The sequence below is a fragment of the Macrotis lagotis genome, chromosome 5 (genome assembly GCF_037893015.1).
Source record: "Macrotis lagotis isolate mMagLag1 chromosome 5, bilby.v1.9.chrom.fasta, whole genome shotgun sequence".
Taxonomy (NCBI): domain Eukaryota; kingdom Metazoa; phylum Chordata; class Mammalia; order Peramelemorphia; family Peramelidae; genus Macrotis; species Macrotis lagotis.
In genome coordinates, this window is record NC_133662.1 from 1,308,822 (window position 1) to 1,336,401 (window position 27,580).

The 27,580-nt window shown below is 35.8% G+C and overlaps 1 protein-coding gene across 4 annotated transcripts in view; it reads left to right on the plus strand.

Moving 5' to 3' along the window:
* Positions 1–19,620, plus strand: part of STK38 (serine/threonine kinase 38) — a 36,971-nt gene extending 17,351 nt beyond the window's left edge. For all 4 annotated transcript variants that reach the window (XM_074236408.1, XM_074236406.1, XM_074236405.1 and 1 more), the window contains 9 exons: positions 3,792–3,915; positions 6,448–6,602; positions 9,237–9,339; positions 11,763–11,824; positions 13,310–13,427; positions 14,541–14,664; positions 15,128–15,223; positions 16,542–16,636; positions 17,534–19,620. In XM_074236408.1, coding sequence (XP_074092509.1) covers positions 3,792–3,915; positions 6,448–6,602; positions 9,237–9,339; positions 11,763–11,824; positions 13,310–13,427; positions 14,541–14,664; positions 15,128–15,223; positions 16,542–16,636; positions 17,534–17,664 — 1,008 coding nt within the window. In that variant the 3' untranslated portion in view covers positions 17,665–19,620. The remainder of the gene's footprint in view (positions 1–3,791; positions 3,916–6,447; positions 6,603–9,236; positions 9,340–11,762; positions 11,825–13,309; positions 13,428–14,540; positions 14,665–15,127; positions 15,224–16,541; positions 16,637–17,533) is intronic.
* The last annotated feature ends 7,960 nt before the right edge of the window (positions 19,621–27,580 follow it).

Here is a 27,580-nt window from a genome sequence, read left to right on the forward strand (position 1 = left end):
TTGGAACTGAGAGCAAGGAGTTAGGATTTGGGATTTTGAGTCTATCCATTTCATTTTACTTCCTTTGCTATGTACAAAGGAAGGCTGGGACTTAAATTTGTCATTGGAGTTGAGAAGTATAATGAATTCGAACACATGCTGGAGTAACCATGTTAATTTTTCTTTCATGATTGAATTCTTTATATCTAAAAGCAAGTTCTATTTTGAAGACTGAGCTATTAAAAAGTGCAAATTATGTAACTATTAGAACAAAGTATTTGGATTTAAGGTAGAGGGCAGTTAAAAAAAAGACACAAACTTGAATGAAAATCTAATTAAGTCAAACCTCTAGTTTTTTGGTTAAGTATGTCATTAGAAGAAGTTGACTATACCATGACTTCGGTAACTCATGATGTACATCTGCATGCTGGAAGGTCGTGTGGCAAAGTCAGGGCAAAGAGATGGCTGGAGATCTTAGCTTCATGGAAAGACTCTTGGAGAAGGGATGAGGACTTTTCCTCACTCAATCTTTTGTGGTTCCAGAGAAGTTAAAGGAGCGTGAAAGATTCAACCCAACTTTCTCTTAAAATTTTGTTAAGTTCTAGGATTTTTTAGAAATGAAATTATTTCTTCTCTATTTCCTAAGTTGTCAACTCCCTAAAATGAATTTTGAGAATTCCAGGTATGCCAGCAATAATTTTTAAGTTCTGCCAACACTGAGCTTGCCTCAAAATACACAAAACTCATTTCTATGGACTATATTTAAATTAGTCTATAATATACTATTTGTGTAGTGTGAATAGCTAGGAGAAAAATATAAAATATTTTTATTTTCTTATTTATTTACTACAATAAAGACTACATAATGACTGGAAAGATAAAATTAGCACAGTGCTCATGGATGCAGTAAAAATACTTTAGAGGATTTATATGACTACTTACTGTCCTTAATTGAAAAAAAAATCTCTACTAAATTAATGAAGCAAATTTTCATTTCTAAACCTTTGATAGTTTTTGCATTGATTATTAGGTAAAAGTATATATTTCACAAGTATGTATTAGTTTCATATTCATATTTCCTATAAGGAATATATTTTCATCTTCTAACAACTTTTTCCAAATTAGAAGAATCAAGTTCAACAAAGAGCTTTGAAAACAAATAAGTAAAGAAGTTCAGCTCATTCATTTTTTTATTCCTGTTATAATATGGCTAGTATAAGTAATTTAACTATATAACAAACATTTCCCAAATGTTTGTCTTCTTTGGGTACAATAATTCAGATTGGTACAATGTGTGTTTATCAAGTGTCTGTTAAGTGTGGAGACTGAGAGAGCATATGATGGAGGGTAATGTGTAACAGCCCTAAAATGGTAGATTCATCCCAGTTTATAGAACTCTTTGCTATTTCTCAAATCACAGCTCCCCTCATAACAGTTCATGAGGTAGAGCAGGTAATATTTTACAGATAAGGAAACCAGGAGAGGTCAGTTTTCTAGTGAGTAACAGACCTTATATTTGAAGGCAGGTATACACTGCACATATATTGCAATGCACTGACCCATTTTCCTATTAGTATTCTCATGATGGTTAATGGAAATATCAATTAGAATTAGAATTACAAGAGGTGCATTTGTGCCTGCTTGGCTCAATTTTTAGAACACTGGGCTAATAGGACCCAGATCAAAACTTTGAAATCATTGCTGTGTTCTGGACCACAGAATTTACCCTTTGCCCTGGCCAGTCATTTTGCAGGTGCTTATTAGCTATTGAAGATTTTTTAGAACTACAAGGGACATTCAGTTCCTTTAGTTTCTGGTCAAACTAGCTTGTAATTGCATTAGCAGAAGTTATCACTTCTGCTGGAAAAAGCAATTGGAATATGGCAGTGGGTCTCAGTAAACCATGCATTCAAAGATACCATTTTTGTTTCTTTTGTTTTTTGCAAGGCAGTGGGGTTAAGTGATTTGCTCAGTATCACACAGCTAGATAATTATTAAGTGTCTAAGGTTGGTTTTGAACTCAGGACCTACTGACTCCAGGGCTGGTGCTCTATCACTATGCCACCTAGCTGCCCCTCAAAGATAACATTTTAAATTGATCTGTAAAATAACTGTGAAGAAAACCAAACATTTTATTTCCTGCTTCTTCATTTACAATAATGGTTTTGACCCATAGAGACTTGTTTGTTAGAGATATGAATTCTACTTTAGGGAGAAAAGTAATCTAGTTTTGACTTAGAACTGTCTTGTCATGTTGCTTACTAGGTAAAAGGTCAACAGTTTCTTTGTGTTTTCTTTTCCACTTTAAGAAGATGAGCTGTATGTATTAGGACACTGACCACTTGTTCTCTATTTCATTTTTATCCCACCTTCACCTCTTGAGGTCCTGACTGCTACTCTAGACACTTGTAGAGTAGAATGAGAAGGTAGTAGTGATGACCTGCCTGCCCTCCCTTATCTAACAGGATTTTTATAGCTTACAGATAGCATTTCAGATTTAGAAATGGCTAAGAGTATTTTTCAGAGGCATTCAGGGGACAAAAACCCTCACGTCTCTTTCCATCTTGCTCCAAAGCAGTAAGAGCCCAGAGATACAAAGAGAAGTATCTATTACCTGTGGAGAGATTATCAGTCAAGAAAAGATCTGATTTTTTTTCCATGTCACATTCTAAAAAATGATCCTGTAATGGGACTCTCAGAGGTCTATGTAGGATTCCTCAAGTCTTAAGATAATATTAAAATCAAGTATATATGGGATAGAAATTAGGAAGGAAAGAAATCCAATTCCTCCTGGTGGTATCTTTTCCTTCATTATTCTCCCTATATATTTTCCTAGTCAAGAGTATTTGTATTTGAGTATTTGAAAGAGTATTTGAAATAGCTAGTCAAGGTATTTTACATTTCTGAAAATTTTTAAACCTTGGAGAGAAGGAAAAAAGCTAAAAATTAAAAAAAAAAATATATATATATACACTTTGTTAGTTTGAAAACAGAAATATATTCTCACTTTGCTCATAAATTATCAAGTCCAATATATTTAAAAGTGTAAAGGGCAAGGGGGGGAGGGAAATTAAGAAAAAGTAGGTTTTTCCTTGGTCCATCCCTATCCCTGTTTTGAATTTTTCCATATTTTTAATGTGATCTTTTAAGGTTCCCTGTCCTAGCCATCACACTTTTAAAGCTTGAACTTTCAGAGATAGTGTGTTGAGAATAAAAGACTAATATTCTAAGCTGGAATTTAGAGAATTCTGCTGATTTGGGGTCTAACTTAGATATTTTAACTTCAATTTGGTCAGCATTTGTGGAGTCCCTAGATATATGTAGACTCAAACTAGTCAAGCACTAGTACTTGAAGACTCATTGAGGGCAAACTCACAATTATATTTTTAAGGAGTTTCTCATTTCATTTCTTTACCTTGAGGTGGGAGCCCCAATTTCTATCTTATTCCCATTGCTAAGGATTGTTTTGTGGGAAGAGCTCATGGAAAAGGATAGTGGCAATCACTGGACAATTCTAACTGGAAAGGCTTTGTTGGAGCAGTGGGGTTTTTTTTGAGTTGTGATTTGCTTAAAAATCACCTGTGTGACTTTTTTTCTCCTTTTCATTGACCCCTTATCACTGAGGACCTGCAAGCCAGTACCTCAGTGTTTCTAATTGGGGGTTGGGAGGTTTGACTGCTTTCAGCAGAAGTCCATTCTCTCTTGCATCATTTTACAGCTGAATCTTCAAATGGTGCTTGAATTGTTTGAACAAAAATGCGTCTAATAAAGCAGAGCAAGGCTTGTCATTAATCAAATGCATATACCTCCAGGTTGGCCACATTCGTGCGGAGCGTGACATTCTAGTGGAGGCAGACAGTTTGTGGGTTGTGAAAATGTTCTATAGTTTTCAGGATAAGCTAAACCTCTACCTAATCATGGAGTTCCTGCCTGGAGGTAATTACTTGATGATGAAAAGGTCATTTTTCCTTTTTTGTTCTGTGGCTGTTTTCTCTCTCACCAATTAACCCTCCTTCCTACTTCTCATTGTGCTCACTAAAGGTATTCTCTGTATCTTTTTTTTTAGGTTTATAAAGGAGGACACTAACCTGTCCAGTTGGGTTGGGTTGTTACCTATAACTTTAGTGTGCCATAAAAACGTTACTTTCTCATACATTCTCATGATTTCGGATGGATATTCCGTTTTTTTTTAACATAGTTGTATACTAGGATGCCCTTTCTGTATGCTTTCCTGCCAGTGAGAATCATTTTATTTCGGTTGTGTAGCCTATGCTACACAATCACGTAATACCTTTTTTTAAAGTTAATTAATGACTCTTAAATAATTTCATTATCCAAACTGACTGCTAGAAGTTTTCACATTTCATAAACATTAAGCTTTACCTTATCTGATGGGTATCTTCCAGACAGATCAAAAGCAAACCTCAGTGACTGTAGGCTGATACCATCTGTTCACATGAATGTGAGTTAACTCCCCAGTGAGCAGATGAGCTTTGAGCAGGTTTTTATGGAGAGTAGAGTAAAATAATAGAGTAAGATATTTTACTAGAGTAAAATAATAAAAGAAATAATTGCTAATAATAATTTTTACTTAAGATTCCCATCTTGTCCTAAACAATGTTATTGTCTATCATTTAGTAGCAGCTTATAAAATTAAGAAAGTGGCTTGGCACCTAGTAAGATAGACATACTTAAAATTGAATGTGAGTGCTTCAGGTATTTGAAAAGGTCGGGCTTGATTATTGGCACTCAACATTAGGGTCTTGCTTTTAGCTCTTTCCCACCTGCCCACAGTTCTGCTCTTCCCACTGCCTTCACTCTCATTCCCTTAGTTCCATTATGCATGAGTCCTCTGATCACCTAAGTATATTTGAGTGTGGTTAACCTCACTCCTTGGTGATGTCAAGGTCATGTTGCAAAAGTACATCCAGATGTCTTTGAGGGAATGCACTTAGCAAATGGGTAGTTCACATCATTATCAGGGGCATTAGATTTTTCAAGGTCTGGTCAGAAAAAAAGGAAGGGCCTGGATCATTTAATAATCGTTTTTAATCTTCTTTACTCCAAAAATATCTTTCCCCTCCTAAATTATGGTTGAGATAAAATGTAAAAAATAGCATGATACTGAATTCAAATACAAGTTTTTTTTCTCTTGATTATTGCCTCCTTTCTATAATCACATAAATTCTGTACTGTGTATTTCATCTCTTGTAGCTTTAAATGTACTTTCTGTGCATATTTTTCTAAGTTTTGCTTTGTTCTAACTCCTGATTTTGGGTCAGAGTTTTCTTTTTGCTCTTTTGTTTGTAAAAAGAAAGAAATAACAAAACTTTGGCTTCACAGAAACTTAAAGGAAATTAACTTTTGACTGGTAAAAATTTTTATGTTGTTTTCAAAAATATTGTAGACAGTGTAATGTTATGAACCTTTAACATGGCTTTTTATGAAACTGAAAAATAAATGAACCTGACAAGTGTTAAGTGTGTGCTTATGGAATCAATTAAAAAAAAAGATCCCAATATGCAGTTGATTATTATTATCATTAATTTTTAATTTTGTCAACTAACAATTATGTGAGTGCCAACTTTGTGTTTTTTGTTTGGTGTTCCAATTCAGTATTGTGAGCAAAAATGACAGAGAATATCCTTAAAAATGAAGAATGTTCACTTATTTGCCTAATAACTTTAATAGCACACATGTGTACAACCTTAGTGGAAGTGCTATTTAATGCTAAATTTTTGTGTTTGTGTGTATGTGTGTGTGTTTGTGTTAAAATAAACGAATAGAATTGTGACCATTCATTATTAGATTGAAAATAAAACAGAGTAGATAATCTACTCTGCACCCTTGTTCACAAAACCCCAAACAAAATGCCTCACAATAAACATGACATACATTTAATATCTCTTAACGTCTCATTAAAGGCATAAGAAATTCCTTTGATACTCTAAAAGAATTCTGGTCCTAAGGACAAAATTAGTCAACTTGATTGCAAAAGCTATTTTGCATTTTAGGTTTTTTTTTTTTCCCCTTTAAATGTTTTAAGCTACTTAGCACACTAAGCTTGGAAAGCAAATGAATTTTGGAACACAGAAAAATACTTGTTATTCTAGTTGTGTGACCATAGGTGAGAATAGCAAAACACTCACATTCACATAACATTTTATGGTTAACCCAGCATGTTGCCTATATAATGCAATTTGAACCCTTTGAAATGGGGAGGGTTTCATTGCTCCCATTTTTCAGATGAGGAAACTGATATTCAAAGAGATGAGTGCCTTGCTCAGACTCACAGACCTAGTATGAAGCTAAATCAAGATTTGACCCCTGACTTCCTGGCCCCACGAATGGGACTCCTTTCATTATACCACCCTCCACTAAGAAATAGCAAGAGCAAAAGTCAGATGACCAGGACTTATTCAATTTTTTTTTTGTGTGTGTGTGTGGTTGCTTTGTGTCTTTTTCCAGGTGACATGATGACTTTGTTGATGAAAAAAGATACTCTAACTGAAGAGGAGACTCAGTTCTATATAGCAGAAACGGTGTTAGCTATAGACTCAATTCATCAACTTGGATTTATCCATAGAGATATCAAACCAGATAACCTCCTCTTGGATAGCAAGGTATCAAAAAATAATGTCAATTAGTTGTGCTTTAACATTTAACATACTGCTTGTAGTAATCAAGATAAGAGAACTGGAAGATAGTTTGCTAGCTCTCACTGCTCTTAAAAAGTATTATTTGTGCACTTTACATAGGTTGAAGGACATAGTTTGAATGTTTTTTTTAAAATTTTATTTATTTAAGGCAGGGGGCTTAAGTAACTTACACAAGGTCACACAGCTAGGCCTTTTAAGTATCTGAGTTCAGGGGTGGCTAGGTGCCATAGTGGATAGAGCACCAGCCCTGGAGTCAGGAGTACCTGAGTTCAAACCCAGCCTCAGACACTTAATAATTACCTAGCTGTGTGGCCTTGGGCAAGCCACTTAACCCCATTGCCTAGCAAAAAAAAAAAAAAAAAGTATCTGAGTTCAAATTTTGAACTCAGGTCCTCCTAACTCTAGGACTGGTGTTCCATCCACTGCGCCACCTATCTGCTTCTTAAATATGGTTTTAAAGGATAAAAATCATTTCTGATTCTGGCAGATTAATTTATAATAAATGCAAAAGATATCATATTGTACTGATTAAGTATTATTAATTCTTTAATAACATCTTACTTATTCTGAACCAAGATGTTTCAAGATAGGAAATAGATCTTAAAGACCTTGGGGCTTCTAGAATATATGTTACAAAATCTGTCATAAAAACTTAGGTCCATAGCAAAGCCTTCAGACATTTGTTCACACCCTGATTGGTTTTAAATCATGTACATTGCTAATAAACCTAGTTTTCTGATCTCTGAAATCCACAACAGTAAAAGGTGAGAACTAAAAACTTGCCAGGCAGATAGAGAGAAAAACCATTAAAAAGTAGACCCAAAGGGCAGCTAGGTGGCGTAGTGGATAAAACACTGAAGTCAGGAGTACCTGGGTTCAAATCCGGTCTCAGACACTTAATAATTACCTAGCTGTGTGGCCTTGGGCAAGCCACTTAACCCCATTTGCCTTGCAAAAACCTAAAAAAAAAAAAAAAGTAGACCCAAGAACTAACATAAAGCAGCAGTCTGGGGAACTAACATAACGCAGTCTGGGGCCATTTAGTGTAAAGTCAAATGTCAGCAGCTCCTGAACTATGATTGAATTACATTTTGTTGTAATAGATTAATATTTCTAATGGCATACTCAAGAAAAGATTAAAAATTATCTATGTTATGCTCTATTTAAGAAACAGAAATGAGACTTAAAGTTTGGTTAAAATAACATTTTGTTTTTATTAGAACTAAAGATAAGCTTCTAGCCACCTGGAAAATTTGGCTATCAAAAATGACTCATTTTCTAAAGGTTCCACAGAACTAAAATGCAATAGTATTTACCATGTCCTGACACTGAAAAATTTAGAGAATAGGCTGAATGATATAATATCAGTTTGCTTGACAAAGGCTTATCTGACAGCATAATTTTCTAAATGGGAAAATTATTGTGGTTATTAAAAATTGATCTTAGGCTTTTGCATTTAACATTAATTGTTTGAAAACAGTATTCTGAGAAAAATGTGTTTTTTTTTTGACGTGTGGAAGCACTACTTGTGGTATTCTGTTCCCCACTCTACCTTTAACTAGCTGTATGACTTTGGACAAGTCACACTGTTTTTCTAGGCCTCAGTTTCCTGAGTTTCCTTTATCTGTTAAATGGTCTCGAAGGTCCATTCCAGCTCTAAGATTCCTTGAGTCTGTGAAGTCCATTTTTAACTGAATGAATTTTTAAGTTTTTAATCTGGTCTGTCTTTTCGCCTACTTTAAACCAGGTTGCCATTCTGTTGGGACTGAGGTACTTTAGAATTAGGCTCTATTTTTTAGAGCAGACAGGTTTGAAAATAAGACAACTTAGGCTAAAATAATGGGAGGGGTTAGTTGAGGGAAAGAAAGACTTTCAGGTGCAAATTTAGCCTTTTATCTTATATGTGAGCTTGGACATCAGTAGATAGTCTAAGGTTTATTGCTTACTTCAGAATTCAAATTGTAGGGTCACATGATATAATAAAACTGGGATATGGTAAAATTTTGCAATCCAATAATTAATTTACATGTTTAACTTGGTGTGAAATTGTAATCTTTCATGATGAATTTTATATGTACTTACAACTATAAATTTCCCTGCAATTCAGGGTACTTATTTTATCAGGGTACTTACCAGAGAGTTAAAAAGTATCCAATTCCTGTTATTTTGACATTTATAAGTTGGATTCTTTTTCCTCACCTGCAGAACATGCTAATTTACCAGTCTTAAGAAGAAAGGAAAAAACAAAGCTGCTCAAAAAAAAAAATTTGGCTCAGAAATGACCTATTTTATCTAGTATTATCTCACCACATTTGTTCACACCAAGCTGTTTTTTAATGGAAGTGTAGACCCAGTTCCATAATTTTCATAGTTTGCCCCAGATGATTGTGCCTCCTCGATTAACTGGGCAAATTTTCCTGGCTCTGAGTCCTATGAAGTTAGTTCTTTGAAGAAGGTACAGAATTCTTCAAAATTTAGATTTGTTTTTTGAAAATTTTCACATATTTCCTTTGGAAATAATATGGGCACAATAGGTATACTTTATTTTCTATTACTTGTCATTATTTCTGATTTTCATTTGCCCTGTTTTCTCTTTAGGGCCACGTGAAACTTTCTGACTTTGGCCTTTGCACAGGATTAAAGAAAGCTCATAGGACAGAATTTTATAGGAACTTGAATCACAGTCTTCCCAGTGACTTCAGTAAGTTTCTGACATCTCAGAAGAACTGCTTCCTGGTAATTAAGATAAGGTGGATAAGTTTGTGTTATCTTGGAATGATTTTTTTCCTCAAGTTTAGTTTTCATTATTATGCTGCTGTTTAGATCCTAGAAATCAATTTTATGTAGATGACCTGGGAGACATAAACTCCCATCTCTGATTTTCCCTTTCTGACCTTGGTCAAGTAATTCAGTGTCATTAAGCCACATTATTTTCATTTGTAAAGTGAGGAGGTTGGACTAGCTGACCTTTGGTTCTTTCCAGCCTTAGCTCCATAATTTGTGAATATACAAGACAGATGAATCCTTAAGAAATGTTTTTGAGGGTGCAGCTAGGTGGCACAGTGGATAGAGCACCAGCCTTGGAGTCAAGAGGACCTGAGTTCAGATCCAACCTGAGTTCAGATACTTAATAATTACCTAGTTCTATGACCTTGGGCAAATCACTTAACTGCACTGCCTTGCAAAAACCAAAAAAAAAAAAGAAAGAAAGATCTTTACTTATTCACTTTTCAGATTACTGGTGATGATCATGGGTAGAAGCACAGGAAAAAGCAGGTGATTGACTCCTAGCATCACCATTGATTGTTCAATCCAAGCAGTAGACTTTATCTTGATCAAGTTAAGTCAACTAGCATTTATTAAGAAGGCAAAAAAATAGTGCCTTTGTTCAAGAAGCTCAGAGACTAACAAGAGAGAGACAGTGTGCCAATAGCTATTATTATCAGTGTGCTTAAAATACAGACATTCTCATAGGAATGGATGTTTCCTTCACACTTCATAATATAACCTCACTAATTTAAATAATAAAAGGAGAACTGATACAGTGATTCTGAGTTTTTTTTATGTACTTGTATTTTAGAAAAAGTACAGTAATTTTATGAATAGGTACTACTATATAAAAGACAAGTTAATTTGTAAAATTTGTTTTTGCCACTAAAGTCTATTCACATGCTTCATCATAGTACCCGAGTAAGTTCCCAGTATACATTTAGTGGTGGTCTGGGGACCATGCTAAGAATTTGATCTTCATAAACAGCAGCAATAACAGTAAAAATTTTTATATAGTGTTTACTATGTGCCAAGCACTGTACTAAGCACTTTATAGTTATTCTCATTTAATTCTCAGAAAAATCCTAGGAGGTAAGTACTGTGATTATTCCCATTTTACAGATGAAAAAATTGAAGCAAACAGGTTAAATGATTTCTCCAGGATTATGTCTGACAAAAATAAAAATTCTTTAATGGATCTTAGATGGAAAAAAAGTTTTAGCTCCTGCACACAGAAGTTTTGTTTTTCTTAATAATCTTTGTGTGTCTTTTACTTTCTTTTCCTTTTGATCTTTTCTCTTTTGCTCATTAAGCATTCATTAAATGCCTACTGTGTGTGGTGGAACACTGAGGTAACTGAGGGAATCAAAATTTAGATAACTCAGTCCCTGTGCTTATGAAGTTTACATCCTAGATTTCTGAAGGTATATTTTAATGTGTCTTTAATTTCAGAGTCCTTAGGTTTTTTTTAAAAACAAATTTGAAGGGGTGGCTAGGTGGCACAGTGGATAAAGCACTGGCCCTGGAGTCATGAGTACCTGGGTTCAAATCTGGTCTCAGACACTTAATAATTACCTCGCTGTGTGGCCTTGGGCAAGCCACTTAGACCCATTGCCTTGCAAAAACATTAAAAAAAAGTGAATCAATAACTATCATGGTCTCTCTGACTAATGAAAACAGTAATAACTGAAAATAAAAACAAATTTGACCTAGATTTTTACAGTTAAATAAAACCTTAAAAATTTTCAAAAGCGAAAAATTAGTTAAAATTTTGTATTCATTAGCAACTGCTACATGTAGCTAGCTGTGTAACTCACATGGCAGAGCTGTTATTTTTCAATGTACACAATAATACAAGTCCTTTTGTAATTTTAGAAACTTTAATGTTATTACTATTAGATTATCTATATGCCTGTTAAAAATAATTGTTTTTTTTCATTAATTTACCTATTATCCACATTCTTCCCTTCCCACCCTTGGCCTGGGTCATAGAAGGCAAATTCTGGAAGAGGTTAGATGACTTCTTGTCCAGGTTTTTAGAAGGGATTTTTGTTTCTGGAAGGGACCTGAACTAAGTGACTTCTCAGAATAGGCCCTAGCAGATGGAATTTCTTTTCTTCCATACTTTGGCATTCTATATCTCCTAACTGCAAATTCTGAATTAGAGAACTTGCTTTTCAGAAAATTTGAATCTCTCTCTCTCTCTCTCTCTCTCTCTCTCTCTCTCTCACACACACACACACACACACACACACACACACACACACACACACGTTTCTCTGCAGGTAAGTCAAAGTAGCAAAACCTTAGAATGTCCCTTGAAGAATCTGAAAACTCATTTTCTCCTATCTCTAGCTTTCCAGAACATGAATTCCAAAAGGAAAGCAGAAACCTGGAAAAGAAATAGACGCCAGCTAGTAAGTAATCTTAAGGATGTGTGATTTGATGATGCTGAAAAATCACTGGGAATTACTTTACCTGAGCTGATATTCAAAATAAAAAACATTAACAAGTTCAAGAAGGATATTGATTAATAATTTATAGTTGGTAGATTTTGGAACTTTGGAGTTTTTGATTGTCTCCCCCTTGATAGCTCCAAACTAATTGAGACCTAGAAATCAGTATTCTTACTTTAATCATTATTGTGTTGGAAGGAGACATAGTTTTACAAAGCTTAAATTACCTTAAAAATAAAAATGTTAGCCTGGTGGGGTTAAAGTTAAATCTGGTCCTCAAAAAAGCAAAGTTTCATAAAGGACCACTCTCTGCTTAACAAGACTGAATTGGAATGAATTTCTAATTTCTCTCGATATTAAGGTGTTTGTTTCAGGAGTATATAAGCTTGGTATGGTATCTATTCTTTTTTTCTTTTTTTTTTCTTATGAGATCCTCTTTAAATAGCTAAACTTTTTCTAATTGCCTAAAAATCTGTGATTCACTTATGAATTTAAGGAGAATAAATGTCAGAGATAGAATCTGTGAAGTTCCTTTATTTCTCACCATAGTTTGCTGCTCAGATAATGCAGGCTGATTGGAAGTTTATTTTATATCTAACAGGATGAGGAAATAGGATTTCATTTATTACCAATTTGTTGAAACATATCTCCTTTTTTTAAAGAAAAGGATATCTATCTCTAGCCTCTTTTATTTACAGTTGTCCTTGCAAATACCTGATTTTCTTGGGGGGGGCAGGGGGAGAGGGGGCCCTATCTATAGGTCTCAAATCTAAAACTTTAAGTGAACTCTAAAAAATATAACGTTTCCCTTAAAACTCAAGATAAGTTTCTTAATAATACTTTGCCCTCTGGAGGCTTACTTGGTATCACCCAATTGGGATTTAGAAAATAGGCTTTTCATATGGCCATAACATTTTAAATGCAGCATTCGGATCTGCTAATTAAGTAATGGAAGACTTACGGTTATTTCTTAAAATGAAGTTTTTAGACATAAATGTAACTACCAAAGGCTTTTGATTTCCCAAAATTCAAGAAACTCAAAGATCTTATATCTAGAGGTAGAAGGGATCCCCAAGACCATCTAATCCAACCTCATCTTTTATAGATAAGAAAACTGAGATCCAGGGAAGTTGCCCAGGCTCATGTAGATACCACTAAGTGTTAGAAGTGGGATTTGAATCCAAGTCTTCCAACTTCAGAGCCAGTGTTCCTTTCACTGTTGTATATCATTTCATCTTAACTGAGTTTCCTTTGTTCTGAGTAAATTCCCAGGTTTTAGACCTGGTAATATCAATAATAAACCAGTGTGATGAAATTCAAAAGATTCACTGTTTTGGCAATTCAGAAACTTGACATGAAGGCATATGGGACTCTTTGTTTAAGTTAGGATGATAATGAATATGTTTACCTTCTGTATTTACTTCTGACATTTGGTAAATATTTCAGGCCTTCTCCACAGTGGGCACTCCAGATTATATTGCTCCAGAAGTGTTTATGCAAACTGGATACAATAAGCTCTGTGACTGGTGGTCTCTTGGGGTTATCATGTATGAAATGCTCATTGGTAAGTTACATGCTATCAGAGGATCTGATTCTGTCTATCATTTGTCTTTTCCAGAGATCCTAAGGGTCCCTTTTGCATACACCCCCTGCTTATTCCCTACAAGCAATGTTTCTTTTGGGTCTAATGATAAAGATTCTGCCTCCTAATTTCTCAAATTGAAATCTTGGAGTAGTCACTTGTTCATTTGATTATTAATATCTTATTGCTTGCATTCTCAGTCTCTTTGTTTTTTATTCCTTTCATCTCGTCTTTTTAATTGCTGAAATTTATGGAGAACTTGCTTTCTATAGAGAAACATGGTGGATATTTTTCCACTTATTCCTTAACTTCATTCATCTTTATATTAACTCATCATTTATTTTCACTTATAAAACTAACATGTGTATCTCTTCTTCTCTACCAATTTTGATTAGGTATTTTGAGGTGCTTACATCTGTGTAATTTTCTGGGTATAGACAGTGTGTGTGTGTGTGTGTGTGTGTGTAGATATACAAACATATATGTACCTGAATGAAGATGGGAAATTTCCAAATGTGTTTTTTTTGAATGAGGTGTAGTATGTTTTTTTGAATAGGTAGGGATCTGGGTATGGGAATATGTATAGAAGGTGAAAATGTGAAGGAGCAAAAGGTAATGGATGAAAGTATATGCTTGTATATATGCATTCTTGTAGGGAGTCTTCAAACTGAGAAATGAAGGTCATCCTTGAACTTTCTTCCCAGACCTACTTAAGTTCTTTGGTTCTGTCTCCATATAAGAATGACTCTGTCTGAGGTGTTTTCTCAGTATTATTTCATTTCTTCTTCAGTATTTTTGGTTCCTCTGCCCTACGCCAATTTCTTTCCTCTTTCTTCTCTCATCTTAAGCTTTTGGCTGGTGGCATTTCCCTAGCAGCATCTGAGAAGGCAACAACTGGTCTACTGGTTCAAGAACTCTGAGAAAATGAAATGATAGCTCAGATTTTTCCAGTATCAGTGGGAATCCTAATGACAAGATACATTATTAAGTTTCATTAAAAGTTTGTGATTTTTAGCAGTTGAGGAAAGTGATCATAATTAGCTTAGAAATATCAAAATCTGGATAGGGACCCTCATATTCTTTTTCTTATTCCAGGCTACCCTCCTTTCTGTTCTGAGACTCCTCAAGAAACTTATAAGAAGGTGATGAACTGGAAAGAAACATTGACTTTTCCTCCAGAAGTTCCAATCTCAGAGAAAGCCAAGGATCTTATTTTAAGGTAATCATTAGAGAGAGCTCTGCAGTCTTTGGTGCTTAGGAATCAATTGCAAGTTTAGCCTTTAACCAAGTCTTTTAAAGAAGGAAATTTTAAAAAAATTGTTTCTATCTAATGATAAAGGCAGCATGATAGAGTGGATAGAGAATGATTTTCTGAGTCCTGAAGTCCTCAAGACCTGCCTCTGACTTGTACTGGATGTGTGACCATAGACAAGTCACTTAACCCAGAAACTCTTTAACAATAAAAGTTGCAGAGCAAATTCTGATCTGCTCTGTTAGAGCTCTATTGGGAGCTCCTTATACCAATTAAATCACAACTTTGGTCCATGTGTATATGTGTGTCTTTCTGTGTCTGTACCTGTACCTCTACAAATACAGATACATATATAATTATCATATGTTAACATCTATATGCATCTATATGCAAGATAAAGGGATTACATATGGGTCTTATTCTTTTTTAGATTCTGCTGTGAATGGGAACATAGAATTGGAGCACCAGGAGTTGAAGAAATTAAGAATAATCCTTTTTTTGAAGGAGTTGACTGGGAACATATCAGGTAATAACATTGAAAACTTTGTATTCAGTGTGGCTTTTTCCTACTTAGAAATTCAACCTGCATCATTGCCAAATTAGGTACATGAAGAGATCATTTGAAAAATTTTGGATTTATATTCCTACATAGATTGGAACCAGTTTTGATATCTTTATCCTATATGATTATACTTAAGGGAATAACTCTGGGTAGACTTTGGTTTCTTAAGACTAATGGATCAGACTCAGAAAATAATTATTCCTATTAGTGCTAAATAGACTAAATTATACATAGTGCTCAATAAATGGTAAACTTATTCACAAATTGAATTTGAAAACTGAGATCTGTGTTTAGGGTTGAGTGATACAGATGAAGCCAGTGTTCAACCTAGGGCATATTTGGGGAAAAGGGGGGGAAGGGCAGTATATGATTTGGAGCAGGGATAGAGTACTGTCCACAGTGACTTGAAGTGCCCAGCCCTTAGTGGCTGTTGGGCATTGAACACACTTCATGTTGAACAGGACATCGAGAAATCAGCTTTGTTTCAGCCCCCCTGACATTGAGGAATCAGTCTTCCAGGCACAGCCTTGGCATCTCTGCTGCTGGCAACTCTTCATGATTCAGGGTTAGATGTACCAGATCCATGTTTTTCTTTTTTCCTTCCCATAGCCTACTTTTTAGATTTCTCACACCTAGAAGGTGGACAAGAGGAGAGGTGAGATTGAACACAGATTTGCCATTATATCTTTTTCTAACTGACTTAGTTAAAGGGACAGGAGGTTGAAATGTCTAATGTGCTTTTGGTTTTCATTTACCCTTTCTCTCCTTACCCTGCTCTGTAACCATGAAAGATTAGGAGTTATATTTATGTTTGCTTTATTTAGGTGGAGCTCGTTCATTGCCCTGCTAGATTAACCTTCACAGAACAAGTAGAGGAAGTGCATGTTCCCTGCCTTTATAATCCTATAATGATTTTATCAAAGGAATGAAGTTCAATTTGGTTGATAACATCCCCTTCAATTACAGTTATTCCATCTGGAAAACCCATATAAAATTTTTTTGTCCTCTCTTCTTATGGGATGAAGTCTGAATTTTTTATTTTTTCTTTTATAGGGTATTTACAGCACCTTATATTAAAATTTGGGTTAAGTATATTTGTTCGTAGGTTCTTTGTCAACCATTGGTCTTCACATATTGTCTGTGACTTCCACAAAACTCCCCAAAATTCTCATTGAATTTCTTATGCTGATCCATGATATATCAAAACTACAATGAGGAAAGTCGTTGTGTAGAAGGGATAACTACCAACTTTATTAATTCTTGATATATCTTTTCTTGGCAGGGAGAGACCTGCTGCAATATCAATTGAGATAAGAAGCATTGATGATACTTCAAACTTTGATGAGTTTCCTGAATCTGATATTCTTAAACCTACAGGTAACAACACTCTCTACTTTCCTCTTAGTTTATTTTTTCCAGCAGTTGTTTTTGCTTTCCTCCAAATTTGGAACAGTAATAACCAAACCAAAAATGTGCAGATCCTATGCATAAGCTAAAGCCCCCCCCTTTTTTTTTAATTCTTCCTAAGTACTATTTCCTTTAGCTTCAGGCTGCATCAGCCCCTAAATGCAGTGATTCATTGAAGGATATGGAAAGACAAAGGAGTGTTTCTTACTCCAAAGGAATTGAGCACATGACTTAACTCCTCTCCCAGGGCAACCAAACCAGATTAAAATGAAATTGGGAAATAGTAAATAAAATAAATAAAAATACAGTAGAACATAGATAATGTTAATATGTGGCTTTCTGAGTCATTATGCCCTTAGAAGGGTCCTTATATACAGTTTAGCTGCCCCTATTTCTATTTGAGTTGCTGCCATTATTCTAGTAGAAAGAACACAGGACTGTGAAGCTAGGACCTAGGGCTTGAAGACTGACTTGGCTCTGTTATCTAAAAAATCTTGGGGCCCCTTTTTTCTTATCTGTAAAATAAAAGGGTTATACAAAACATGATCTTAAAGGTCCCTTCCAGGTCTAAATCCTTTTATTTTTATGACAGGAGGTAAATAAAACTGCCATATTCATATAGCTCAGTCAGCCCCTTTAAGGTCTGTTGGTTTGTTAACTCAAAATCTTAATGGGAATGTCAAAACTAAAAGTAAAAGCTGCTGACCTTTATCTTTCATTAGAGCATTTTTAGGAGTTTATTGTTAGGTACAAAAATGTTAATTAAGAGCCAAATATGGTATCTTGGAGGGGGGGTAAGTTTTCACCTTTAGAAACTAGAGCATTCAGGCAAGGGATGAGTCAACCACAGTGTGTGTTTCATTCCAGTGGCCACGAGTAACCACCCAGAGACAGACTACAAGAACAAAGACTGGGTCTTCATCAATTATACTTACAAACGCTTTGAGGGCCTGACGGCACGAGGAGCAATACCCTCCTATATGAAAACTGGAAAATAGCTGCAGGGAAGTGGGATCCTTTGGGGGAGCATGGTTCTGTGCACAGCCCTGCGGCCTTCTTTCACTTGTGTGTGAGGGCTATGAGCTTCCAAGTGTTTTTACAGAACTTGCTCTGTCCTGTGAACAGTGAACCTTCTGAAATGTGATAGGTGGATTTTACTCTTTTGTGGCATTTGAAGACTCCAACCAAACATTTCTACTGCATCAGCTATAGACAACTGTCCTGCTTCATCAGAAGCAGGATAGGCCAATTTCATACATACTCAAAAGTTCTTTAGAATGAAGAAAATTCTGTCATCCAGTATGACTGAACCTGTAGTTCATTCTTGTCCAGTCCCAACCAAGTTCTGTGTCTTTGTGATGTGTCTTTGCCAGTCCTCCTGGTGGTCCTCCCATCATGGCTAAATAGCCCTACAGTTCCCAGGAAATCAAGCAATAATGGAAGTGGAGGACATCGTCTGGCTTCTCTGTCGTGTGAAGTGATGGTAATGTTTTCCCAGGCTTCATTAGACATCCTTCCCCTGATGCCACTTTTGATGGTATTCTCAGTTTTCTTCATGGCCTCCATTTGTGATGATGCACTTTACTTACGGTACTAGGAGAAAGACACACTTAGGCCTTGATTACTCACCAATTGATCACTTGCCTCCTACCCCTGAACTAAAATACTCATACTTCATTTTTGAGTTATTCATAGGGCCATTTGGGTCCACTAGACAACCTGAAAAGCCATTATGCATTGCCAAGAAGTCCTGAATCATGTGTTAAAAAAAAAAAGCCCCCACTTCCTCTTCACTGCTATATGTGAAAATCCTAAAGCAGGCAGATTACTGGCTTATCTCATCATACTGCCAATAGGAACCACTTTCCCTGAAGAAACCCAGCCCAGTTGGAAGACTACAGATTCAAAAGAGCCACCCTGGGACTCAAGGGAATGGTGCATTAGCCACTGCTGTCTCTTGGCTGCTCTGCTTGTGCTGACTCCTACAAGCCTTCTGGAAAGGAATCAGCCTATTGGAATGGTGCAGCGATACCTTTGTCCTTGTTTGTAGCTATTTCCTCCTTACTTCCTATGTATCTCTCCTTTCCCAACTTTAGGTAGTCTTTTCACTTTGGTACCATGATTGAAAATTGTTTTTCTTTTCAGATGCCTTTCTAGGAGACCCTTCCTCCTTCAAAAAGGGTCTCATGTAGATTGGATGAAATGTGTCTAAAGGACACTGGGTAATGTCTGTAAGCACATTCATCCATGTCTGCTATAGGGTACTCTCCATGAGAGACCCTGAAATTAGCACAAAGTGCCTTCTCTTTTACAGCTGCCACCTCTAGAGGAATCTTGCTTGATCAGAAAAATGTGGAGGCTCCATATTAATGCATTATTTTTTTTAAACTTTTGATAATTCTTAAAGCATTATTTTGCACCTGTTCGGTAAATTTGTCTGTACAAGAGGGTCATGGCTGAGCTACAGCTGGGAGGCTCATTTCTATCCATCCTAAAACTATTTAGATCAATTTTAAAAAGAAAGTGTTTCAATTTAGCCATTCTCAAAAAGGAATACCCCTGCTGTCTTTGGGGATAGTGATATAGTGATAGCATATGAAACTGCTCCAGGTTTAATGTTTGAAAGGAAAAAAGAAAATTAGGAAAGTCTCAACTCCAGTTGGAGAAAATATGTTTGGCGCTAGGCTTCTTAGTCGCTCAGTAATAGCTTGTTTAGCAGAAAGGGATTCAAAGGGATTTTAACATGTAAATCTGTAGTCCTTTGTAGTATAAATTAGTCATTGTCATGTCTTGGTTCCATCTTGTTTTGCAGAGTGGTAAATGAAGAGAGAAATACAGGTTATGTATCCTGTGTGCTGGAGAGTAGGGGGTGAAGGGATTGTGATTTGTATAGGGAGAAGACATCCACATTTTAACCATTAAAAACTTCTTAAATAAACTGTGTGGTAATTGGAGTGTGCATCTGTGATATGTATTTTTTTTTTGCAAGGCAATGGGGTTAAATGACTTGCCTAAGGTCAAACAACTAGATAATTACTAAGTGACTAGGGCTACATTTGAACTCAGGTCCTCCTAACTCCAAGGCTAATTCTCTATCTATTGCGCCAATGTGATATGTATTTTTAAGTGGATTTGGTCAACTAACCAAGAAAACTATGAGCCATTGATACTTTCTTTAACTTCTTGCCCCTACACCATCACAATCTGGGGATCCATTCGTTCCCACTCAGTCAAGAAATGATTTTTGTGACCCTCTCATGTTCTTAATGGCAGCTAGGTGATGCAGTGGATAGAATGTTGGGCTGAGAGTCAAGAAGACTCCTCTTCCTGAGTTCAAATCTGGTCTCAGACACTAGCTGTATGGTCCTGGGCAATGTACTTCACTCATTTTCCCCATGTTTGAAGTGATCTGGAGAAGTAAATGGCAAAGCACTCCCATATCTTTGCCAAATGGGATCATGAAGAGTCAAACACATCTGAAAAATGACATAACAATAGCTCATGTGCTTTCTTTTAAGTGATGGGCTTGTCTTCCTGAATGTAGTTCATTAGTCTGTGATTTCAGCAGGATCAATGTGAGGGTTCTGGTTGGCCACTGACTCCTCCCTTCTATTATTTACAGTACTGTCGCATTTTGCTAGCCTTGAGAGCTTTCAGGCTGAAGTAACTTATGCAATCTCTGGTCTGTTAGAGCAGAGTGTGCTGGAGAAATCCATGTGTCTAGTTTGCATCCCTGATATCTTTGAGCCTTGGGACTTGCCCCTAATGAAGCATTTCTGCATGGAGAGCAGGAGAATAAGGAGAGAGCAAGAGGAAAGACATAGGATAAAAATCAATCTTGTCTGTTCATTCTGACAAAGTCTATGAACGCCCTCTCAGAAAGTTATCTACATTAATACCTGAAAGAAATGTTAAATTTCAGTCAAAGGTTAGTGAAAATAAAGATGTGATTTATTTCCCATCCAGGTTCACAGACCTTTTCCCCCTTACCCTGAAATATAACAATGGATCCCAAGTTTCAAAAAGCCCTGTTCTTTTAAACTGCCAAAATCTTTTTAAAATACTGGTTTGTCTCAATATAGTAATTGGGAAACTGACTTGTGAATGGATCCTAATTATAGTAAACTGTTACCGTGCACTGTTGGTAAACTCAATTCAACAAACACCTTTAAGTGTCAACTCTGTGCTGGATGTCCAAGATGATGGATGAAAAATGACATGCCTTTATAGAACTTAGTCTAGTAACCTCTGCCCTGGGGTTCTCTGTCTTGGTAACTTCCCCAGAACCACCATTTTGGGAAGAACCTCAGGCATGTTTCACCTCACTCTTACCTTGATTCTTTTGCTTTGTGTCATTCAACATTTATTTAGTCCCTGCCAGGCATTGTACTAAGTGCTGGAAATACAAAGAAAAGCAAAAGACAGTCTTTACCTTCAAGGAGCAAGGTGGTGCAGTGGATAGAGCACTGGCCTTGGTTTCAGGAGGACAGAAGTTTGAATCTGGCCTCTTGTCACTTGACTCTTACTAGCTGTGAGACCTTCAGCAAGTCATTTAACCCTGATAGCCTCCTATCCAGGACCATCTTCAGTCATACTGATTTTCATATCTGGCCACTGGACCCAGATGGCTCTGGAAGAGAAAGGCTGATGACTTGAGAGGTACAGCATCCCCTGACTCAAATCCAGTTCACGTGCTTATCATGGCATCACCTCCCTAGTGTCGTGATCATTTTTAAAAGTGAAGGACAAACAAAAATCAGTAAGATATAGACAGAAATAAGTTCCTTCAACGGAAAGATGGCACAAGTATTAAGGGTGTGAAAGAAGTCTTTGTATGCTACCCACCCTCTTGAAAGTACCATTGCTCCTACGTCCCGTGTTGCCAGCCAGCACCTCTGTTGTCGTCTGTTGAAAGTGATGTTCTTGAACTCTAAGGTAGGAACTGCTTTCTTTTTATTTGTATTTGTATCCCCCAGAATTAAAATAACAAATGCTTTATCTGTTTAGTAGAGGATGTATGCAGGAATAGACATGGGACAAAAAATTTAATGAGTATACCAGAAGCTGCAAATGAAGCATTACATGAAATTTTGGGCTAGGTATGGTAAAGGAAAACTTCCACTACCTCATCTCTCTCAGCTGAGAACTTTGCTTCATATTTTACTGAAATAAGTCAAGGCAATGATTCACTGGAAATTCCCTCTATCCTCATTGTATCACCCAGATGCCTTCTGCCACTATCTCCTTCACCTGAAGTGGTCTTTCTCCTTACCAAGGCAAACCTTTCCACGTGTATTTTGATTCCCATTACATCTTACCTTCTCCAGAAGACTTTTCTCCATCATCCTTTCTTTCTCTCTTCCTCTCTATCAGCTGCTTCTCTTACATGCCTGTGTCTCTCCCACTTGAAACAACTCTCACTCAACCCATCCATTCCCTATAGCTATCATTCCATATCTCATCTGCCTTTTTACACTTATTGAAAGACCATCTACAGTTGATGCCTTCAATTCTTGTTGCTGTCTTAACTCCCTATAATCTGACCTTATTAACCAACCAAAATTGCTCTTAAAAGTTACAAACGATTTCTTAGAGCCAAATCTGACAGCTTTTCTCAATCCTCATCCTTGACACCTCTTCAGTCTTTAACACAGTTCTTCAGTCTCTTCATATTCTATTTTCTCTATGTTTTCATGACACTGCACTCTACTGATTTTCCTAAATGACCTCTCCTCAGTTTCCTTTGGATCTTTGGGACATGCCTGCCAACCATGGATGTGGCCTATGTCCTCAACCTTCTCCCTCTGTACTATTTCATTTGATCATTTCATCAGCTCCCAAGAATTCCTGATGATCTCTATCGTGATGATTCTCAAATCTGTGTATCCATCCCCAACCTCTGCTGATCTCTGATCTTGCATCTCCAACTGACTATTGGATATTTTGAACTGGATCTCCCAAAGACATCTAAAACTCAACACATCCAAAACTGAGCTCATTATCTCTGCCTTTGCCCCAATTTCCTTATTACTATTGAAAACACCACTCTCCTTAGAAGTCATCCACAGTGACCACCTTGGTGTCATCCTTAACTCCTTATTCTCACTATCACCACCATTCTCAGTCTGTTGCCAAGTACTTCCCATTTTACCTTTGGAACATTCCTTTTTCCTTGACATTGCCATATAACTGGGACAGGCCCCCATCACCTCATGCTTGAACTATTGTAGTAACCTGCTGTCAGATCTGTTTTTCATAAGCTGTCAAAGTGATCTTCCCCCAAGAAACTCCAGTGACTCTGTCACCTCAAGGATGAAATCTAAGCTCCACAGGTCTAGATAACCTGCCTCTACCAAACTACCCAGTCTTATACTTTACTATATTCCTGGAATAAGACACTCCCTTTTCCAGACTTGACATTTTCATTGCTCTCCACCTCTTGGCTCCCCTCCTTTCCTTTAGGTCCCATAAAGACTTCCACAAGATTTCTTGGTTCTAATTTTAGTGTTTTCATACCAAATTCTTTCCAATTAATCTTATATACAGTTTGCACATAGTTGACTCCCATTAGACTGGGCTCCTTAAGAGCAAAACCAGTCTTTAACTTTAGTATCCCCAGTGTTCAGCACAGGTTTTGCCTCAGTTCCTCATTGGTAAAATGAATTGGAAAAGGAAATGGCATGCCACTCCCATATCTTTGCCAAGTTTAAAATCTCAAATGGGATTAAGAAGAGCCAGGCACAACTGAAACAGCTCAACAATGACAACTTCACCTTTAAATTTGCCTCTATAAGGACCTTCACAAATCTTACTGATTTGTTATGAGCAGGGAAAGCAATTTTATTTTTTTTAATTTATAGAATAAATAATCATTTCCATAATGCAACTAGTTGGAATAAAATAATTGTTTATTGACTGGAGGAGTAAAGGAAGACTTCTAGGAGGTGGCATTTAAATTTAGTTTTAAAGGATGAATGGATGGGACAGGGAGGAAGAGAGGGAGAACAACCACTTTTTAAGTACCTACTGTGTGCCAGAAAAAGAGCTTTTATGGCTTAACTGTGTATGAGGTCAAATTTGAACTCAGATCTTTCTGAGGCCAGGCCAGTGCTCTATCTACTGTACCACTGTACCTGAGGCCTTTGTGAGTAATAATTGATTCTTTTTTTGTATTTTAATCCCTAACTGCTAGTACCAGGCCCAGTGTTTCATAGGCACTTAACTAACTTTTATTGTCAGATTGTAGCCATCTAAGGAGGGTGGTAACAAGGGCCTGTACTAAGTAAGGGAGTTAGATAGTAGGAATAGATAAGAAGGAATGAATGTATGAGACTGTGAAGGTAGAATTGAGAGGCCTTGGTAATGGTTATTTGTAGGAAGGGAGAGAGGGAGTCAAAAATAATCCCAACTGGTGTATGGTTGATGCCATTGACAGAAATAGTGATAAATCTGTGGTTCTAACCATTCTTTTTTTTAATTAGTTTTTTTTTAAGGTAGTAGGGTTTAAGTGGCTTGCCCAAGTCTGAGGCCAGACATTCTTAAAACCTTACTGCTTTTACTGTGTACAGTGTTTGCCTCTATAAGGACCTTCACAAATCTTACTGATTTGTTATGAGCAGGGAAAGCAATTTTTTTTAATTTATGGAATAAATAATCATTTCCATAATTTAGTACAATAAAAAAAAGATGATTACATGTGAAACTGCAAATCTACTATGTACAACTTGTTCTTCGTTTCAAATATACAACAAAAATTATCATGTAAATTTCCCCATTTTTTCTTCCATACTCTCCCATCCTCCTTCCCTAAGACGTGGCAACTATTAGACACAAATAGAGATATAGATATAAATAATAGATATGTAAAATTATTCTGTACTTCAATTTATCAGCTCTTTCTATGGATGCAGATAGCATCTTTTCTTCATGTGTCCTTTATAGTTAATTTTGGTCTTTATAATAGTTAAGATAACTTATTCACTTAAAGTCATTCTTTTTTTTAATTAGTTTTTTTTTAAGGTAGTAGGGTTTAAGTGGCTTGCCCAAGTCTGAGGCCAGACATTCTTAAAACCTTACTGCTTTTACTGTGTACAGTGTTCTCTTGGCTCTGCTCATTTCATTCTCATTTCAGTCAAATCTTATCTATTTTCCTAAGATCATTTAACTTATTATTTCTTATAGCACAGTACTATTCCATCACAATTTTTTCAACCATTTCTCAATTGATGGATATCCTGGCACTTTCTAGTTCTACCATAAAAAGAGCTGCTATAAAAATTTTAGAACATAGAGTTTTTTTTGCCCTTTTTTCCCTAATCCTCTTTGGAAAGAGACCTAGTGTATTGCTAGGTCAAAGGGCAAATACACTTTGGGTATAATTCCACATTGCTTTCCAAAGTGTTCACAATTCCACCAACAATGAATTAGTGTTCCAATTTTTCTACATTCCCTCCAACATTTGTTGCTTTCCCTTTCAATCATTTTAGCCATTCTGGTAGGTGTAAAATGATATCTCAAGGTTGTTTTAATTTGTATTTCTCTAATTAATAATGATTTAGAGCATTTTTTCATATGACTTAAATTGTTTTGACTTCTTCATATTCTTTCATATCATTTGGGGAATGACTCATATTCTTAAAGATTAGACCAAGTTCTTCATATATTTTTGATATGATCTTTATGTAAGAAATTCTCTATAAATTTCCCCCTATTTCCTGCTTTCCTTCTGATCTTGATTACATTTGTTTTAGTTGCCCAAAATCTTTTTTTATTAAAGATTTTATTTATTTTGAGTTTTACAAATTTTCCCCCAATCTTACTTCCCTCCCTCACTCCCCACAGAAAGCAATTTGTCAGTCTTTACATTGTTTCCATGTTTGTACATAATCTTTTAAATTTAATGTAATTGAAATTATCTATTTTACATCTAACCTTGCTTTCTATTTCTCATAAATTGTTCACTTATCCACAAGTTTGATTAGTAATATATTCTGTAATATTCTCATTTTGTTGTAATAACTCTCCTAATATTTAGGTCATCTATTTTGACCTTATCTATTCTATGTGATCACTATGTCACTTGTTCTACCAGTCTACTCTGTGTTAGTCCATACAAGTCTTTGAAGGTTATTCTGAATTCTTCATACTCTTCTTTTCTTATAGTACAATGCTTTTCTGTTACAGTCATATATCATAATTTGTTTTCATTCACTAGTGGTGGATGCCTACTTTGATTCCAATTCTTACAACAAAAACTGCTGCTATAATTTTAAAATGATTCCTTCTCTTCATCTATAACCTCTTTGGAACAGCTGCCTTGTGGTTTTATCACTGAATGTGTGTAGTTAAGGATTTTTTGGATGTAGTTCTACTACTAGTACATTAATGTACTTGTCCTCCTATTGTCCCTTCTACAATCACTGATCTATAAGCATTTATCAAGTGCCTAGGCAATCTGTTAGGTGCTGGGTATACATATACAAATGCAAAGTTATTTCATTTTGTTATCTTTACCACTCTGGTGAATATGAGGTAGGATATTGCAGATCTCTTATTAAAGCATCATATATGATTATTAATAGCATTTATTTCTTTATGTGAAAACTGCCTACCCATATATTTGGTTATTTATATATTGGAGAATGGCTCTTATTCTTATATACCAGAATCAAGTGAAACAGTATTTGTAAAGCACTTAGCACAGTTTCTGGAATGCAGTCAAGTGTTGAATAAGTGCTTGTTCGTTCCTCTTCCACTAGTTGTAACAGCTTCCTATATATCTTAGGGATCAGATGTTTATCAATTTCCTACAAATATTTCCCCCAGTAAACTATTTTCTTTCTATTTCCAATTACATTAATATTGTTTTGCAAAAATTTTTAATTTTTCTGTAATTGAAATTTCTGCTATAATCATCTCTAAATATAGCTCATGGTCACATAGCTAGTAGATATCAGTTGCAGATTTGAATTCAGGTCTTCACCCCAGTCACCGTGCTTGATAAATGCTAAATTAAATTGAAATTTTTAAAACATACATAATAGTAAAGGCTTAAAAATAATTCCTGGAACAGTTTTAACAGGGTTTTAAAAGTCAAATAAGAGGGGTAGAGGAAAAACTAGGAAAGAAATTAGAGTAATGTAAGAAAATCATGAAAAGAGAGTCAACAGCTTGATAAAGGAGGCATAAAGAAATACCTTAACAGAATAGGTCAAATGGTAAAAGAAAGGCACAAAAATCACTGAAGAACACTCCTTAAAAAGTAAAATTGGAAAGTAAAAATGGAAAAGAAGATAAAAAGCATACTAAAGAAAATAGTTCCTTCAAAATTAGAATTGGACAAGTGGAAATTGATGAATCCATGAGACAACAAGAAACAATGAAACAAAATGAATGAAAAAAGAAAAAAAAATGTGAAATGTCTCATTGGAAAAACAATTGATCCAAAAAACAGATCAAGGAGAAATCATGTAAGAATTATTGGACTACCCGAAGGACAAAAAAAGAAGCTAGATATGAAATATCAAAAAGTTACCAAAGACAACTGCCCTGAATGTCAGTCAACAGTTAGTCAAAAGGCCTACCATATATGAGGCACTATGCTAAGTATTGGATGTAGCTTATTTCCTTCAGGAATATATGAATTTATTGCTCACTGTACAAAGGCTATACATTAAGATGAAGAGTGGTTAAAAATCGTATAATTTTAAAATTGTGATTCTAAGGTTCACAAAACACTTCTTTAGATAATTGGCCACCATCTCTTCAGATGTGGTAGAGGATTGCACTATACTGAAGGAAAATTTGAAAATTTTGTACATGTTAAGGTTTGCTGTGGCTCAAAAAAAAATATCATTGCCTGGTAATTGACCTGTTAATTAGCCTTTCTGCTAGATGGTCTTAAAATAGTAAATT